This window comes from Triturus cristatus, chromosome 11 (assembly GCF_964204655.1).
Source record: "Triturus cristatus chromosome 11, aTriCri1.1, whole genome shotgun sequence".
In the NCBI taxonomy this organism is placed as follows: Eukaryota; Metazoa; Chordata; class Amphibia; order Caudata; family Salamandridae; genus Triturus; species Triturus cristatus.
In genome coordinates, this window is record NC_140594.1 from 95,756,651 (window position 1) to 95,772,998 (window position 16,348).

At 44.3% G+C, this 16,348-nt stretch overlaps 2 protein-coding genes across 2 annotated transcripts in view; one reads left to right on the forward strand and one right to left on the reverse strand.

Moving 5' to 3' along the window:
* LOC146783302 (allantoinase, mitochondrial-like) overlaps nt 1-16,348 on the forward strand; it is a 1,087,389-nt gene that overhangs the window by 173,023 nt on the left and 898,018 nt on the right. The window contains exon 2 of the mRNA XM_085636065.1: nt 7,433-7,608. Within this exon, the coding sequence (XP_085492191.1) occupies nt 7,433-7,608 (176 nt within the window). The remainder of the gene's footprint in view (nt 1-7,432; nt 7,609-16,348) is intronic.
* Nucleotides 7,664-16,348, reverse strand: part of LOC146783303 (uncharacterized) — a 32,066-nt gene continuing 23,381 nt past the window's right edge. The window contains exon 3 of the mRNA XM_085635056.1: nt 7,664-7,703. Within this exon, the coding sequence (XP_085491182.1) occupies nt 7,664-7,703 (40 nt within the window). The remainder of the gene's footprint in view (nt 7,704-16,348) is intronic.

Below are 16,348 nucleotides of genomic sequence, written 5' to 3' on the forward strand. Positions count from 1 at the left end.
CATGTGTCATACCGCTGATAAATCAACAGGTATAAGGAGACAGGATTCAATTTGGTCAAGTGACGTTTGGATATTTTCATGGATTTTTAGAATGGCAACCTCAGTGTTGTGTCCAGTCTGAAACCTGATTGGTGATTATCTAATAGGTCAACAATTTTAATGTGCATTTTAAGGTGCGTTTTTGAACATATTTGTCCAGAAAAGGCAGATTGGATACCGTTCGAAAGTTGTTTAAGTCTTTGTGGTCAGGGCTTGGTCTTTTTAGTAAGGAAGATACTTGGCCTATCTTCAAGCATTCTTGGAGGGATCCTTGTTGGAGAGATGCGTTAACAATTTTTTTCCATAGATGGATGATATATTGGTGTATCTCTTCCTGTAGATGGGAGGGAATGGGGTTATCAAAGTGTGTGGTGGGTTTCATTGACTAAATGGTATTCTAGATGTCCCCCTCAGATACAGATCTGAAACCGTTCCAGAAGGCTCCATTTTTTCTTGGGACAATTGGGGTGTGAGAGACTGTGACCTTGCTGTGCACGGTTAGAGTGGGGGAGAAGAATTCCCTAGGTTGGGCACTAGCTTGGCAACGGATGGAGTTGATTATGGGTGAGATTTTCTCTTTAAAGAAAGTTGAGAAGGCATTGCAGATATCCAAGTTTTGATCTGATCCCTGTCGCTTTGGCTTTACAGATAGCCTTTTTGTATAAGAATCTATGCCTCCTCAATTGTTCGAGAAGGGTAGTGTTTGGATCCTTCCTCCATAGATGTTCCAGATGTCTTAGTGGTCTTTCATTGTTTATATTTTGTTTGAACCACAGTACTAGAGGTTTTTTCTTTTGCCTTTTTAAACGTAGATTTGCTGGCTTCTGAGCTATGCCGGTCATACTGCTGTGTCATATTGTAAGACCTGGGGTCACCAAGCCCTAAGGGGGTAACGTGACTCGAGCGGCTGGGCACCCAAAGGCTTAACTGTAAAGGGACCATACAACAAACACATCCCCTGAAGCAGGAAACGCACACAATAATGGACGCCACACAGTATGTTAAATGAAAATCAAACAAGTTTATCGAAGTAGTTAGATGCAAATGCAGTTCATGAGATGGCAATGGGCATTACTTGAATACATTAACAGTAGATTCACTAGTATTTCATTATGGTGCCCTAGGCAGTACCTGAATACATTAGCGTCCGATTCACCAGCAATTCATTATGATGCAATATGCAGTACCTGAATACATTGGCGTCAGATTCATCAGCAACTCATCATAGTTCCATTGGTAATACCTGGCGAGCCTGGGGGAACGGTGAACACAGCGGTTAACCAGCGCGCTGCGCCCCTCCCACCACTAGCGTTTCAATCTGCCGTGGGTACCTTGCGCGGTATCTAGCGATTATCAGCGCTTTGAAATGGGGATGGAGAACGTAGTGCCACACATGGAAGGCTACTAGCGCTTAAGCGCAGAACTTGAGGATCCAGCGCTACTGGTACTAATCGGACACTAAGCCCTTCAGGGCAGGACTCAAGGACACAGCGCTACTCATAATAATCCAGCGTTGGGCACTTCAGAGCGAAGCTTAGGAACACAGCGCTACTTGTAACAATTAAACATTACACACTTCAGAGCAGAACTCAAGTATACAGCGCTACTCGTAATCAAACATTGCACACTTCAGAGTAGAACTTAAGAATACAGCGCTACTCGTAATGATCCGGCATCAAGCGCTTGAGAGCAGAACTTAAGAATACAGCGCTGTTACATTGATGAAAGTACTCTGGCAGGTGATGTAATCCAGGAGCCATAGGTGTAGTTAAGTAGGTTTATTCATTGTAAGTAGGATGGTAAAGAAGGCCCCACCGGGAGCAGCATCCAGCTGCTCAGCCCATCTCACTCAAACTGACCACACTTCAAACCATGCATCCACGAACATTCTGATGACATCACACACACAGGCTGTGCAGCAGGGAGAAGGAGAAGACCAGAATACAACACATCTCCCTCCTTTAAACAATGGAAACAAAAGAATACATGAGAAAATAACACAGTAAGCCCTGACGATGACCAAATCAGGATTTCAAATAAGTAATAACTAGCATAAATGAATAATTATACATAAAATCTTGAAATAGCAATACAGCACAAAATAAGAACTAAAACCGCGGTTAATAATTTAAAACGGTATGATTAATTGTATCACACCACCTAACAAAACAATGAAACCCATACAGGACATACAATCCAACACATCGATGTAAAAAACTCGCATGACAACTCATCCGACAATAACCAAAGGTAAAAACATCACACGACACTACCATTCAACAGTTCAAGCTGACAAACAAGACATCACCTAACCACCATCCCTCATCCAAACCAAAAATACCCAAAATATCACCAATCATGCCAGTTGGCCAGAACAGCACAAAAGCGATAAACAGGGAAGGAATGGCGCCCCTCAGAATAACAGACAGAAATGTATCATTTCTTAAACTAAACACCACAGCATGGGGAATAAGACTCCCCAAAATACTCAATGACTATTTAAACATATGCCAAAGCATAGCACAACTTTAAAAGGGTACTAGACCCCCTGCGCACAGGGTACGCGACTCCCCGAAACGCCTGCCTAGGCAACACACACACTTTAAGGGGTACATGACTCCCCAGCGCTCACAGGATACTTGACTCCTAGAAACGCACGCCTAGACAACACATAACACACTTTAAAAGGGTATTTAACCCTTGAAACCGATGCCTAGGCACACACACTTTAAGGGGTACATGACTCCCCAGCGCTCACAGGATACATGACTCCTAGAAATGCACGCCTAGACAACACATAAAACACTTTAAAAGGATATTTGACCCCCAAAACCAATGCCTAGGTAAAACCACTTTAAGGGGTACATGACTCCCCAGCGCTCACAGGATACATGACTTCCTGAAACGCACACCTAGACAAAACACACAACATAGTGCACACGTACATTCCACTAATGTACATTTAAAATGGTACAAGATTATGATACACTAGTGGTTCCACATACAAATGAAGGCTCGTTATGAACAACACAATACACTAGCAACAAAAGTGCTATTCAGAAAAGTATTCCTTGTACTGTAAAAAGTGGACTTCAACATTGAAATTTGCGTGCAAGGAGAAAGAATAGATGCACAGTATGCCCAATAAATTACGCTCAAAACACTGTAAAAAATAAAAATTCACAAACTCAAGATAACAGTTCAATAATAAACATCCATGAAAAAACACAATAAATTAAAATAATTAAAGTAGACACCGTTGTCTCTATAGTCCAGAAAGATTCATGCTTGGCAACACAAAACTGACATAAATAGAGTAGTCCCCATTGATTCAATGCGCAGCCCCACTTCTCCAGATCTGTGTATGTGCTTCTCCACAACGCATCGCTGCCATGTTGATACCGAGAGTGAGTTACGATGCATTCTCAGGACATTCCACAGTTCCGGGTAAGTGTCAGCCAAACGTAATCACGTAGTGCGGCTCTTCAGATTTACGACTCTCTTGTCATCACTGCGTGGTGACTCATCACTTACAGCCTGTTCACGCTACGATCTGGAATGCGGGGAATTTGGTTCTGACACGACAAAGCTGCAAGATTCTTCAGAAAGAATGGCGGCTGGCACTCAAACAACGTCACAGTACTTTTTCCTTTTTTCATTTTTAAACATAACATGAGGGAAACGACGGTTGGCTTTGCCGAGGATCACACATAGGCTCCACATTAAATCGAGATTATAAGGCTTAAACGGAGCAATTAGGGGAATGAGGACAATATTGCTCCATAGATGACACACAATTCCATGGAATATGAGCATAATATTGTTGGAGAGCTCAAATAAAAACAGTTTAAAACTGGTTTGATTTCGGTGGCACACTCTCAGCACGATCATGACGTATTTACTTAATGACTAGATCTTCGCATAAGAACACCAAATTCCACGGTCTCCTCATATTGGAGCATGCAGCAAAAGCCAATAATTAAAAACAAGTCAATTTCACATCGGGGCCCACAGGAACAGCGACCACAAAGGCACGATCTCTGCCCCCAGGTCAATTAAACGTGGTCAGTTAACGGATCTTTGCCCACATATGAAACTTAAAAATCGCGCAAACTGCAATTTAACTCTTTCACATTGTGCTTCATTAGTTTCCACTGTGATCCGCTCATCATATTGCCATCCATGTACATCAGGTTCGATATTTAACCCCAGATCTTAACATTTCAAAAATTCTTCGCAACTTGCAATTGTAGGGGGTTTCAAAGTGAACACAGTCAGTTCATTTCAGAAGCCAAACGTTTTAATTTTGTAAGTTGTCAGTTGGCTTGAAGCTTTAACGCCAAATCCGATGCCGAAAACTATTGAAGTGTAGACTTAAACTTCACCATTAAGATCAAGCATGCTAGTGGGTTGACAGTCAGGCTTATTACTGTGCAGGCTGGTTGTAGGCAGATCAAAACATTCCCACACAATGTCCAACGCCCCAAAACATACCTTTGTAGGCTGTCTGTTATAAAAGACACCGGTGGGGCATCCAAGGCGTGGATTAGCTTTGTTTTTCAGGCTCAGCTTGCTTCACTTGGGTGCAGTTTCATCAGTTCCTTAGGTTTTCGCGTGGTTCTTTACTTCCAATCGTCGCCACTGTTACATTGATGAAAGTAATCTGGCAGGTGATGTAATCCAGGAGCCATAGGTGTAGTTAAGTAGGTTTATTCATTGTAAGTAGGATGGTAAAGAAGGCCCCACCGGGAGCAGCATCCAGCTGCTCAGCCCATCTCACTCAAACTGACCACACTTCAAACCATGCATCCACGAACATTCCGATGACATCACACACACAGGCTGAGCAGCAGGGAGAAGGAGAAGACCAGAATACAACAAGCGCTACTCGTAATAATCAAACATTAAGCCTTGGTGAGCAGAGCTTAAGAATACAGCGCTACTCGGAATAATCAAGCCGTAGGCAAGGTCCCCTTGTACGCGGCAGTCTAGCAGCAAGGGGGGCAATCCCACAGAGGGGAATCAGAGTCTCCAATGCGCAGAGGGAGTCCCGCGGAGGGGATCCCGAGTCTCAGAGTGCGGTGCCACTCCCGCTCGATAGGGGGCGCACCGGGTCCTCCCCAAGCCTCCTGGGGAGTAGGGGGGTGAGTCCCAGGCCTCCGCACGGCCACGCTACCTCCCAGCCCCCGGGGGTTACCTTGATCTCGGCGTCCGAGGAGTCTTCACTGCGGCAGGCGTTCTTCGCCGCTTTGGACTCTGCAGTCGATCCCTCAGCGACGGGGGCCGGTCACGGCCTCTCACACCTCCGCCAGCAGCTGCGACGGCAGCGACGGGGCCCCGGGCTTCTCCGCGGGCCTCGACGTGGTGATGGTGCAAGCTTCCGGCCTCCGGGCCACGGCGGTGAGCGCGCTCTGGTCCCCGCGTCGGGGGGGGGGGGGGCAAATTAAGCGGAAGCGCTCAGCGCTAAACGTGGATGGATGCAGGGAATCTCAAGCCAGGTCAGGGAGCGCAGGGGTCACAGCGCTAAGACCTGGTTGATCACCAGTAGTTCAGCATTCAATCGTAACGTGAGGTTTCAGCATTCAGTTGTGTCATGCAGTTTCAGCGATCGGTTTCAGCATTCAGTTCTGGCATGAAGTTTCAGCATTCAGCTCTGGCATAAAGTTTCAGCATTCAGTTCTTGCATGAAGTTTCAGCATTCAGCTCTGGCATAAAGTTTCAGCATTCAGTTCTTGTGGCGCAGATGTCACTGGCGCCCTTGGGGGGGGTTCTGTTCCTGGGGGTTAGGGACTGAGTTGGTGACTAGTTCCTTCCTAGTCAAGCGTAGCAGATGGCCCCTGGGTTCTCCTATCACTGGGCTAGATCAGTGGGCTGTACAGGATCCCTCACTCACTTAAAAGGCAGTACCTAAGTCCTGTCACTCTCAGAGGCATAAGTCCCTGGCTAGGCCCTACCGCCTACACTCCTGCGTGGATTTTCCCCAGGTCTGCTTTACTCCCACTGGCCAACTGACTAGAAAATGTTCCCTCCCTCTGTTAAGTATCCCTAGGTCAGGTGACCTCTATCCAAGGCAGCAAAAGTAAAAACCACACCTCCCTTCTAGAAGGTTCCAGCACATTCCAGGAGCTTCCCCATTCTACCTATGGGACAAAAAAGGCGGGCTGGGGTCGCAACATTGTTGTGGGGTTACAGCCAGCTCCTGGCAGCTAGGGTGCTACTAATGAAGACCACTCTGCAGTAGCAGGGGCCTGTGGCAGTCATCTTGGGAGAAGGGAGCACCTGCACCTTGACACTGATTGGCAATGAAAAGGCGCCCGAAGACCTAAATCCAACATAAAAATGAGGGTGGAAAAAATGAGGCGCGATCAAAAATAGATGGGGAGACCACCCTAGGGCTGACAGGTCCAACACATATAAAGTATGCTTAAACTCTATTCCCATAAAAAGAGACTCCCTAATGCTAAGCTAAGCTTGAAGGTAAGTTGAAATATTTAGAAGCAGCTGGTGTCAACAAATATAGCATTGAAAGTAGAACCAAATGTAGGTTTCAGTAAAGAGAATGAGAAATACACTTGACCTAGAAAGTCAATTATGAGTAGAAATATAAGAATCGTTGAGACAGATAGAGAGAGGAAACGTCTGCCTGCAAAGGTGGATAGGGGCAATTGCTGCCTAACTAAAGGCAGTTTCACTCAGTTAAAGAGTGAAATTTCAGCTAAATGATACATTACACAGGTTTCAGTGAGCAAGAACCAATCAAAAATCAGTGTTCCTACTGTATTTGCTGCCAGCTTCATTCCCACAGGTAATGCAATGCAGGATTCTTCCATCATGAAGGCCTTCACAATATCTGGCAAAGGAGTATCCACCTTCCCTACCTCCCATTCCATGTAGGTGCTGAGAATCATTGTTAAACCAATGAATTGCAACAAACATGACTTTCCCACAGTAAGCTAACAGAAAAATAATTTTAATGAGAACACAGGGTCCCTGGTGCTTGAAAAAGTGATACACACCAAGCAAAAATACAATGTTGACTTTAAAATGGAGTTGGGCATCTGGGCCGATTCATGTCAATGTTAAGATGCATATATCCCAACTATAGCTAAATTAAAAACATGAAACCACATGTTTCACTAAGTGTAAGTGTAAGATAACATGTGCACACTTATAAGTAATGGTTAAGCATGTAATGTGTTAACATATAAAGCACAATTAAATGATAATGACTTTGCGTTACCAATGTCATGGAGAAAAGGTGCTACTTGTACTTGATCACCTAAGTGCTATAAACAATAGCCAGCTATAGAATCTCGAGCACAATAAAAATGTGTTGCTTACAGTCCTCACAAAGTCTTCTTCAGTTAAATTATTGTCTCTTGTTTCTGTGAAGGTGCTCCTGCTTTACAAGGCATGTCCATCATGCCAGTGGGGTCAGAGGTGACGATTCTGAGAAGTAAACGTGTGGTGTTAGATGACACCATCTGCCCAGCAGAGATCATCATCAGTAATGGCCAAATAACCAGCATTCTGCCTCGAAGGAACCACACTTCATTTATGGGTGCTAAGGTAAGTGTTTTTTTTTAGTGAAATGGCAAGTGATATGGCAGCAAAGTCTTAACAATTAAACTATTTCCAGCACAGCTGCAAATGGATCTCTGCCACTAAGGAGCATATGAAGGAGAAATTAAGAAATAACTCACTTTCTTCAATTTTAGCACATTGGCACAAGCTTACATATGATGTTAGGCAGATTTGCTTAGGTATAGAGGGCCTCATTTATGATGAGGCCCGTTGCAGCATCTGATCGTCACTATTTGTAACGTTCTGTGACGCAGGAGCCTGCCCCATATTTACGAAGCAGTACTAAGCCACTTTTTTTGGCTCAATGCTGCCTCGTAAATATTGTCCCGGGTGTGCAATGGGTGTTGCTGGGGACGCTCCCAGCAACATCTATAGCATTATGACACTTCCCAGATTTACGGGACATCGTAAACCTGAGGCAGCGCCAAAAACTTACGCCTCCCCAGGGGAGGTGTAAGGGAGGCACAACGGGGAAAAATATCTTTATTTCTCCTCGTTTTTCCTTTTTTAGGTCGAGTGCAGCGCTGCTCTATGGGAGGCTTCTTGTGAGCACTCCAAACTTCTCTGTGTGGCTAGGACTTCCTCCACGCATTAGGTTGGTTGTTGCCTGTGTCATTTATTTTTCGTAGACTGCAAATGGCTAAAGGCGGGCGCATGTCCCACCTCTTTGTGGAAATATGGATTTTTCTGGTCAGTTATGTCCCCTATCTTGGACCCCAACGGTTCCATGTGCATGTCACAAGTACATGTATGTTCCCTCCAGTTCCAGTTATGAAGACGCAAATACATGTGCGTCCACCGTCAACATGTCCTTTGACAGATCCGCCATGTATAGGCCGGATATCCCCTTCCTAAATATGAAAGGCCATCGGCTTTATATGGTTCACTTATGCCACTTTTCAGTCCAGGCAAGTAGGCCCTGATTCTGTCATCAAAACTCCTCTTGCCTTCTGCCTCTGAAAGCTCCAGCCCGAGCCTGCATCTGTGACCATGAACTTTGTCTCATTCTCTGCGCGGCTCACGAAGCCTGACATCAGCTTACTCTCTGCCAAGAACTGTATTTCACCTTCGAATTATCTGCCTCCCCCTCAGCCGATGCATTCCTGCCTAGTAGTTTAAGTAAACATTCTTCCAGTTACCAAGTAAAAAGGCCCATCTTCTCTGTCCTCATGCAAGTAATTCATAGCCCTGTTACCATGGAATATTCCTACCCCCTCGCATTCAGTGTAGACACTTAGACGCTTGTACACGCACGCACAGTCAGTATAGAATAGATTCTGTCCGAGAGTCCCTCTTTTATGGATAACATAGTTCTTTAAACATAGGATGTTAGATATGATTTGGGATTAGGTTGACTTGACCCCCCAGACTTCTCGTCTCCACATATAGAGCTAAATGTCAAGTCCCCGTCACCCCCTAGTTACACGTCAATTACACGTCATACTGCTGCGCGCGCATCAATGCCAAGTATTATCTTATAGATCCACCTATGTATTACATCATAACCAATCATGTTCCTTTTTACTCATTATTACACACATTTTCGGTTACGCAGACCAAACGTCAATGTCCTTATCAATTGTTACGCCTACTGTATTCACTTCATTATAATGTATGTACTATAAAAGTTACTTCTTGTCAATAAAATATGTACTTCACTTCCTGAACCCCCGTGGTGATGGAACTTGAGGCATCCGATTATAATCGATTATTGGAATAAAGCCCATTCCGAAACTCTAATATCACGGATTCTGCCTCTCATTTTACTGAGCTATTTTATAATGTTTCTGTATCAAATTCAGTCCCGGTAAAGGAATTTTTATTTACCACATGATGGCGCCCGAACAGGGACACTTTCTCATCTCACGCGCCGGCGGTGCGTTGCAGGCCCGGTCTCCTGCCACAGCTGGACGGACAATAACGCGTACCAGCAGGATTTCCTGTATCTCCCTCCGGTCAAGCGGGGGCGACTGAGACTGCGATCAACACCCAGACGAGGCGGTGAGAAGTGCGAAGTATCCCGACCAGAGCCTAGCTGAGAGAGCAAGATCCGAGGTATACAGAGACCCACCAGTCCGAAGTCAAGCCCAGTGTCCGACGAGTCGAGTCGAGTCGAGTCCAGTCCGGTTCAAGTTCAAGTTACTGAGGCCTTCCGTTTCCGAAGCTACCCGGTGAGTACCATTGCTGGGGAGGCATTTCTGACGTGCACATAGGTTGTGCCGGTCAAGACGGGTTTGGGTACACAAATCCGGTCTGCACTGTTTTAGCAGTGTATCTGTACTGTTTAGCAGTATATCAAGTATTCCGAAGTATTCCGAAGTATCTAGTTATTGTCTAGTTATTGTCGAGAATTAAGCTTGGTGATTAGTTATGCAGACGATCATCATTGTTGTTTCAGTTAAAGGTTTAATGTTAAATGTTTAAAGTGTTTAAGTATGTTCTGTATATCGTGGTATGAATGACTGTTCATTATCGTGTTTATTGTATTAAGTCTGTTCAAATTCAAGTATCAGGTCAAAATCAAGTATAAGGTCAGTTCTCAATATGCCGCTCTTTTCGAAATTAAGACAGATCACCACCAGAAAAGGGGTTCTCGAAGAAGCCGTCCCTATTCCTCCTAGGGACACTCCAGGGCACTTTATGTATCACAAACATGGCTTAGACGCTATATTATTTCTTGATTTATGTGTAGACTATACCAAGGGATTACCAGAAAGTCAGAGGTGGCCCACAGCGGGGACCTGGGATGCAGAGTGCATCATGAAAGTCGAGGAAGAGTTATGGAAAAGAAAAGTCAGACAGTCACAGAAAGACGCCGTTGAATTATGGCGTAAAGAATCACATAGACGAACAGAAAAAGCACGTAGACCGGAAGAGAAGAGTAAAGAGAATTCCAATAAAGTTCGAGAGAATCTATTAATTGAGGAAGGTATCCGAGTGAAATCAGAACAAGTAGACAGACAAAGAAATGCCCTTATGAATGGTATGTATCCCCTTCTGGCCGAAGGATTACCTAAGGCTACTCCAGAGATACCGAAAGACTTGCCACCCCCATTATTCCCAATCAAGGTACATCCTAAGGGGCATCCTAGAACCGCAGAAGATGTTTTTCTTTCCTCATATTTAGATGACGCAGCTCCCGAGTATGCTAATTCCGCCCCACGTAGACCGCATACCAGGGAGGTCCAACGCCAAGATCCAGCACCCGGATCCCTACAGCAACAAATCGAGTCACAAGTTCCGGCAAGCACATCTGTTTCTGCATCTGTTCCTACAAGTACTTCTATAGCTGAGTCCACACCGATAGTTGCTGTGTCACGTTCGACGAATCCTTTCACACCCGACGCCCCAGACGGGGCCACGGGAGGTGCTACCAATATTTTTTCTACGCCACCTAGAATAAATAAACTTATTTTCCAAGAGTCAGCGCATTCACGTACACCCAAATTCGTAAGTGATCGTACGCTTAAGGAACTTCTTATAGATTGTAGATATGACCCGGTGCTTGGTAAAGAGGACGAAATGATCCTGGCATCATTACGTATCAGACGAGCCGCAGGGTATTTAGCGAAGCTACCAGGAATGACTGCGCATCTAGATAAAATATATCATTTTGTTCAAACAGGGCGAGATCCAGAATGTATTAACAGAGCTATGGAATACCAGAAAGTAGAGATACAGGGGGAACTGTTGCGTTTCCTCATAAACTGTGTGATCAGAAATCAAGACCGACCGGGGGTAGATCCGGAAGCAATGAAAATTCTTACAAAATGGAGCCAGAATATATCAGAAGGGAGACACGATAAGCAAAATTGTATAATAGCCATGTGCCGAAAGATCCGTAAAGAAATAGAACGCCTACACGAAGAGAGATTAGAGACAGACGAGTTCGAGCAAAGCGAGGAAGAAGGGTCAGGACTGCCCGCCGGACAGTCAGACACCATAGCCTATGTAGGTAGAGGAAGATCTTGTAATAGGAATCAGACTAGATGTCATACTGACCCAATACGTCCAATATGTCCAGATAATGACAGGAATTTCCAAATACCTATAATTAACATAAGGCCTAACGAGCATTCGTTCCAAACCGCCGACAAACTACTCCGAGAACGAAGGGGTTATCATTTTCTCGATTCTATGGATGAACAAGACTTAGCGAGGGCAGCTGTTCATTGGGTGGACAGTCCCGGAAAATATAGTGATGAGACAGTAGTACGCACATTTTTGAATCTCACCCCAGATGAGCAGAGGTTAGCTGGGATTTATATGATTCAACAACTCATTATACTATATCAGAGTCAGCATTCGGACCCTGGTCCCTTACCTGACATATTGACTGAATTGCTTATGAATAAATGGAGAGGTCCAGGTACCAAATTAATTAAAGAAATTTTAGTATCTAGAAAGCAGTATATTCTTTTTGTATGCTCAGAGCATGTCTCATTGCCTGTCAAGGAAAGAACGACGTATCACCTGGATAGACAGAATCCCTTACGAGAAGTACACCCAATAAAAGGCGAGGACAATCAGTTTAAACGTGTATTTGTATATACGCCTATATCGAAAATAGAATTGTTAGAAATGAAGAAAGTAGTACCCAGTCATGACAAGGACCCAGCGGGTTTTCACCGAGAAATTAAAGACATGTTACTCATGGGAGAGTATACCTACCCCGACATTATGACAATATTAAAGGTGTTGATGCCTGCTGGCATTTATGAGAAACTCAAGGAAAAAGAGTGGGAGGTAGGTGATCAAAAGATAGAATGGTCAGCATTAGAAGCAGAAGAAAGGGCCCGAGGTCCAGGTTCGGGGCTTGGGGACAAAACTAAAGCACTACCAGGTCTACTAGTACAGGTACTGCCACGTTTATTAACTACGAAAAAGGAAGATTGGGGTACAATTTCAGCCTGTAAACAGAAGCAAGATGAAGACACTAGCGATTACTATGCCCGATTCGAGAAATGTTTTGGTATAAATAGTGGCATAAAAGCAAGTAGCGAATCATACCCGCATCTGTTTGTAACAAAATTAGTGGAAAATGCCCTGCCCCCAGTAAAGAATAGAGTATTAAAATTCGAGAGTACCTGGCAAGGTAACACTCCAACACAAATGTTACAAATGTTACAGTACCACCACAATAGAATTAAAGAGGAACAAGAACATGAACACAGACGCATGAAAGACACGAAAATGAAAATGCTAGTTTCCCAGACAGTTCCAGCTGAAGGACATAAAAAGGGTATGACACATTCCGATTCAGCAGGACCTGTAAAAGGGACATGCAATTATTGTAAAAAGCCAGGTCATTACGTACACGATTGTCCAGTGCTAAAACATAATATCGCCATAGGTAAAACACAAGAAAGATCACGGCCACTAAGACAAGATCAGAATGAACAAAGAGCTACGCAGCATGCCCAGGCCATGCCAGCCGCACAACAGCCAATACAGCTTGTGCCAGCTGCACCACCGTTGCCTGTTGCTGCCACACAGACAACAACACGACAAATGTATCAGACTGCACAGTATGAATATCCGGAGTATCAACGTTACGCATGAACTAGCCTAGAGAGGGAAGTTGACTTACCCCTTATCGAGATTCCTGTAGATCAAGAAGGACCTTATGTACATAGTGAATTATTAGGTCAAGATAGAAAATTTTTACTCGATACAGGGGCAAGTCGAACAACTATAAAACGAAGTGAAGTCCCAGGGGCACCCCTCTCAGGCTCACAGAATATTTCCCTTGGTTTTTCAGGAAAACCTATTGTTAATGAAGTGTCACAGCCTCTTCCACTTACGATAGGACCTCTGACCCGAACTACAGATGTATTGCTTACTAAATCATGTCCAGAAAACTTGTTAGGAATAAAAACGTTGAAAGCCCTAGGAGCCATAATATGTTGTTCTCCGGAAGGAGTAAGGTTGTTTTTACGTGATTTTAAAGGTCACTATGTATCTAGAGACATGGATCCCCGACTGCAGACTTTACCTACACATCTATGGGCACAAGGCCCTACTGATGTTGGTTGCATGAATATTACACCATATCGAGTCACACTAAAGGCAGGAGTGGTGCTACCACGAATGCGACAATACAAGTTACCACCAGATGCTGTAACGGCTTTACTACAAATCATTGACGAGCTTATTGCCCAAGGAGTAGTTGTAGAAACAGACTCCAATGTATGTAATTCACCGATAATTCCGATTCTTAAACGAACAGATCCTACAGCTCCGCCAGTATATCGATTGGTTATTGATCTGCGCGAGTTAAACAAATGTATTGTGCCACAATTTCCTGTGGTCCCAGATATCTCGTCATTATTGACAGCTATTGATTCCGAAGCAACATTGTTTACTGTAATTGATCTCAAAAATGCCTTTTTCAGCGTCCCAATAGATCCGGAAAGCCAATATTTGTTCGGATTTAGTTTAAATGGGCGTAGTTTTAAATTCACACGCGCACCTCAAGGATTTACAGAAAGCCCCAGCATCTATAGCCAAGCACTGAAACGAGAACTCGACAGTATCCACATGCCGGTTAACACTGCCCTGCTTCAATATATCGATGATCTGTTGATCACCGCTAGAAGCGAACCCGAATGTGAGAAAGCATCACTGACAGTTTTACAATTTCTAGCCGAAAAGGGGCACAAGGTGTCCCCTTCTAAGCTGCAATTCTGTGTCCAGCGAGTTATTTATCTTGGTCACTCGCTGTCCAAGGAGGGAAGGCAGCTTACACCCGACCGCATTCAGTTAATTGCTAACATGTCAATACCCAAGACACAGAAGGAGGTGCGGGCTTTCATAGGCCTCACTTCATATTGTAGACAGTGGATCCCTCAGTATGCATTTCTAGCAAAACCACTCATTCAATTGACAACACAGGAGGCAGCCACACCGACTGTTCTCCCTTGGACTCAGGAACACACACAAGCTTTTGAAAGCTTAAAGAAAGCTTTATGTCAAGCACCCGTTTTAGCAACGCCATGTTACAGAAAACAGTTTACACTCTTTGTTACAGAACGCGAAGGTACGGCCTTGTCAGTACTCACACAGGAACAAGCAGGAGCACACAAACCATGTGCTTATTTTTCTAGTACATTAGATCCCGTAGCTCAGGCTTTGCCTGCATGCCTAAAATCAGTAGCAGCAACAGCTTTAGCAATCAGACAAAGCGATGCCATAGTGTTAGGACATCCATTGACAGTTCAAGTACCACATGCAGTAGAGGTTCTTGTAAATAGAACGCAAACACAACACTTGACTGTAGCGCGACTTACAGGATACGAGCTTACATTGTTTCAGCCACATATAGAAATCAGACGCTGTAACACATTGAATCCTGCCACACTTTTACCAGTAGTCGGAACAGACCCACTAGCCCATGACTGTATTGAAGTTATTACAATAACAACAAAACCCAGACAAGACTTAACCGATGTCCCATTGTCAGATCCAGACCTGACCTTGTATGTAGATGGTTCATGCATGAGAACAAGTACAGGAGAGTTAGTAGCCGCCTACGCAGTCACAACAGATACTGAGGTCATTGAAACTAATCGTATAACTACTTTGTCAGCTCAAGCCGCAGAACTTATCGCTCTGACACAAGCCTGTATTCAAGCCATGAATAAAAAAGTCAACATATACACTGACTCACGTTATGCATTCGGAGTTGTACATGACTTCGGCGTGCTGTGGCGAGAGAGAGGTTATTTAACTTCCCACGGTGCCCACATTCAGCACGGACCCCTCATTCATGCATTATTAGATGCAATACATCTACCCACTGAAATATCAATTATGAAATGTAAGGCTCATACGAAGGTTACTGATATCATTTCCCAAGGCAATGATCTAGCCGACAGAACAGCTAAACTGATTGCTCAAACTCAAACCCCCGATATGACAAAGACAATAGTCCCGACACCGACACATTGTATGACAGTTAAAGATCCTACTCTTGACGTAATTGACATACAGACACATGCTACACCAGACGAAATAAAGAAATGGACTGAATTAGGAGGGATCCAAACGGACCAAGGATGGATGATGAAGGAAAGGTCTGTATGGTTCCTTCCTGATTCAATGGTCCAAGTCATAATTAACACTATACATAGTCCAGCACATTTAGGAGAAAAAGCTATGCTAGACAGCATTCAACACATTTGGTTCAATAAACATTTACGAGCAGCAGCAAAACAAAAGGTCCGTACCTGTATGATCTGTTGTCAGTTCAACCCAGGAAAAAGCGTTCCCGTAGAACAGGGTGGATTTCATACCCCTAATCATCCTTTTGAAGTACTCCAGATGGATTATATCCAGATGGAACGATGCAGAGGATTCAAATATGTTCTCGTAGTTGTCTGCGCTCTGTCCCGTTGGACGGAGGCATACCCGGTTTCAGATTACACTGCCCCGACTACTGCCAAACAGTTGGTTCGAGAATTCTTCCCACGATACGGTTTACCACGTGCTGTTTACTCAGATAACGGCCAGCCGTTCTCATCCGAATTAGTGAAACACGTTTCACTTCTGTTAGGATATCAGTGGAAATTCCACTGTGTCCGACATCCCGAGGCAGCAGGTCTCGTAGAAAGACATAACCAGATACTGAAAATTAGAATGTCCAAAATATGCAGAGAGAAAGGTGTCGACTGGGTAGTAGCGTTACCAGTTGCACTCTTTTACATGAGAATGGTAGCACACTCTC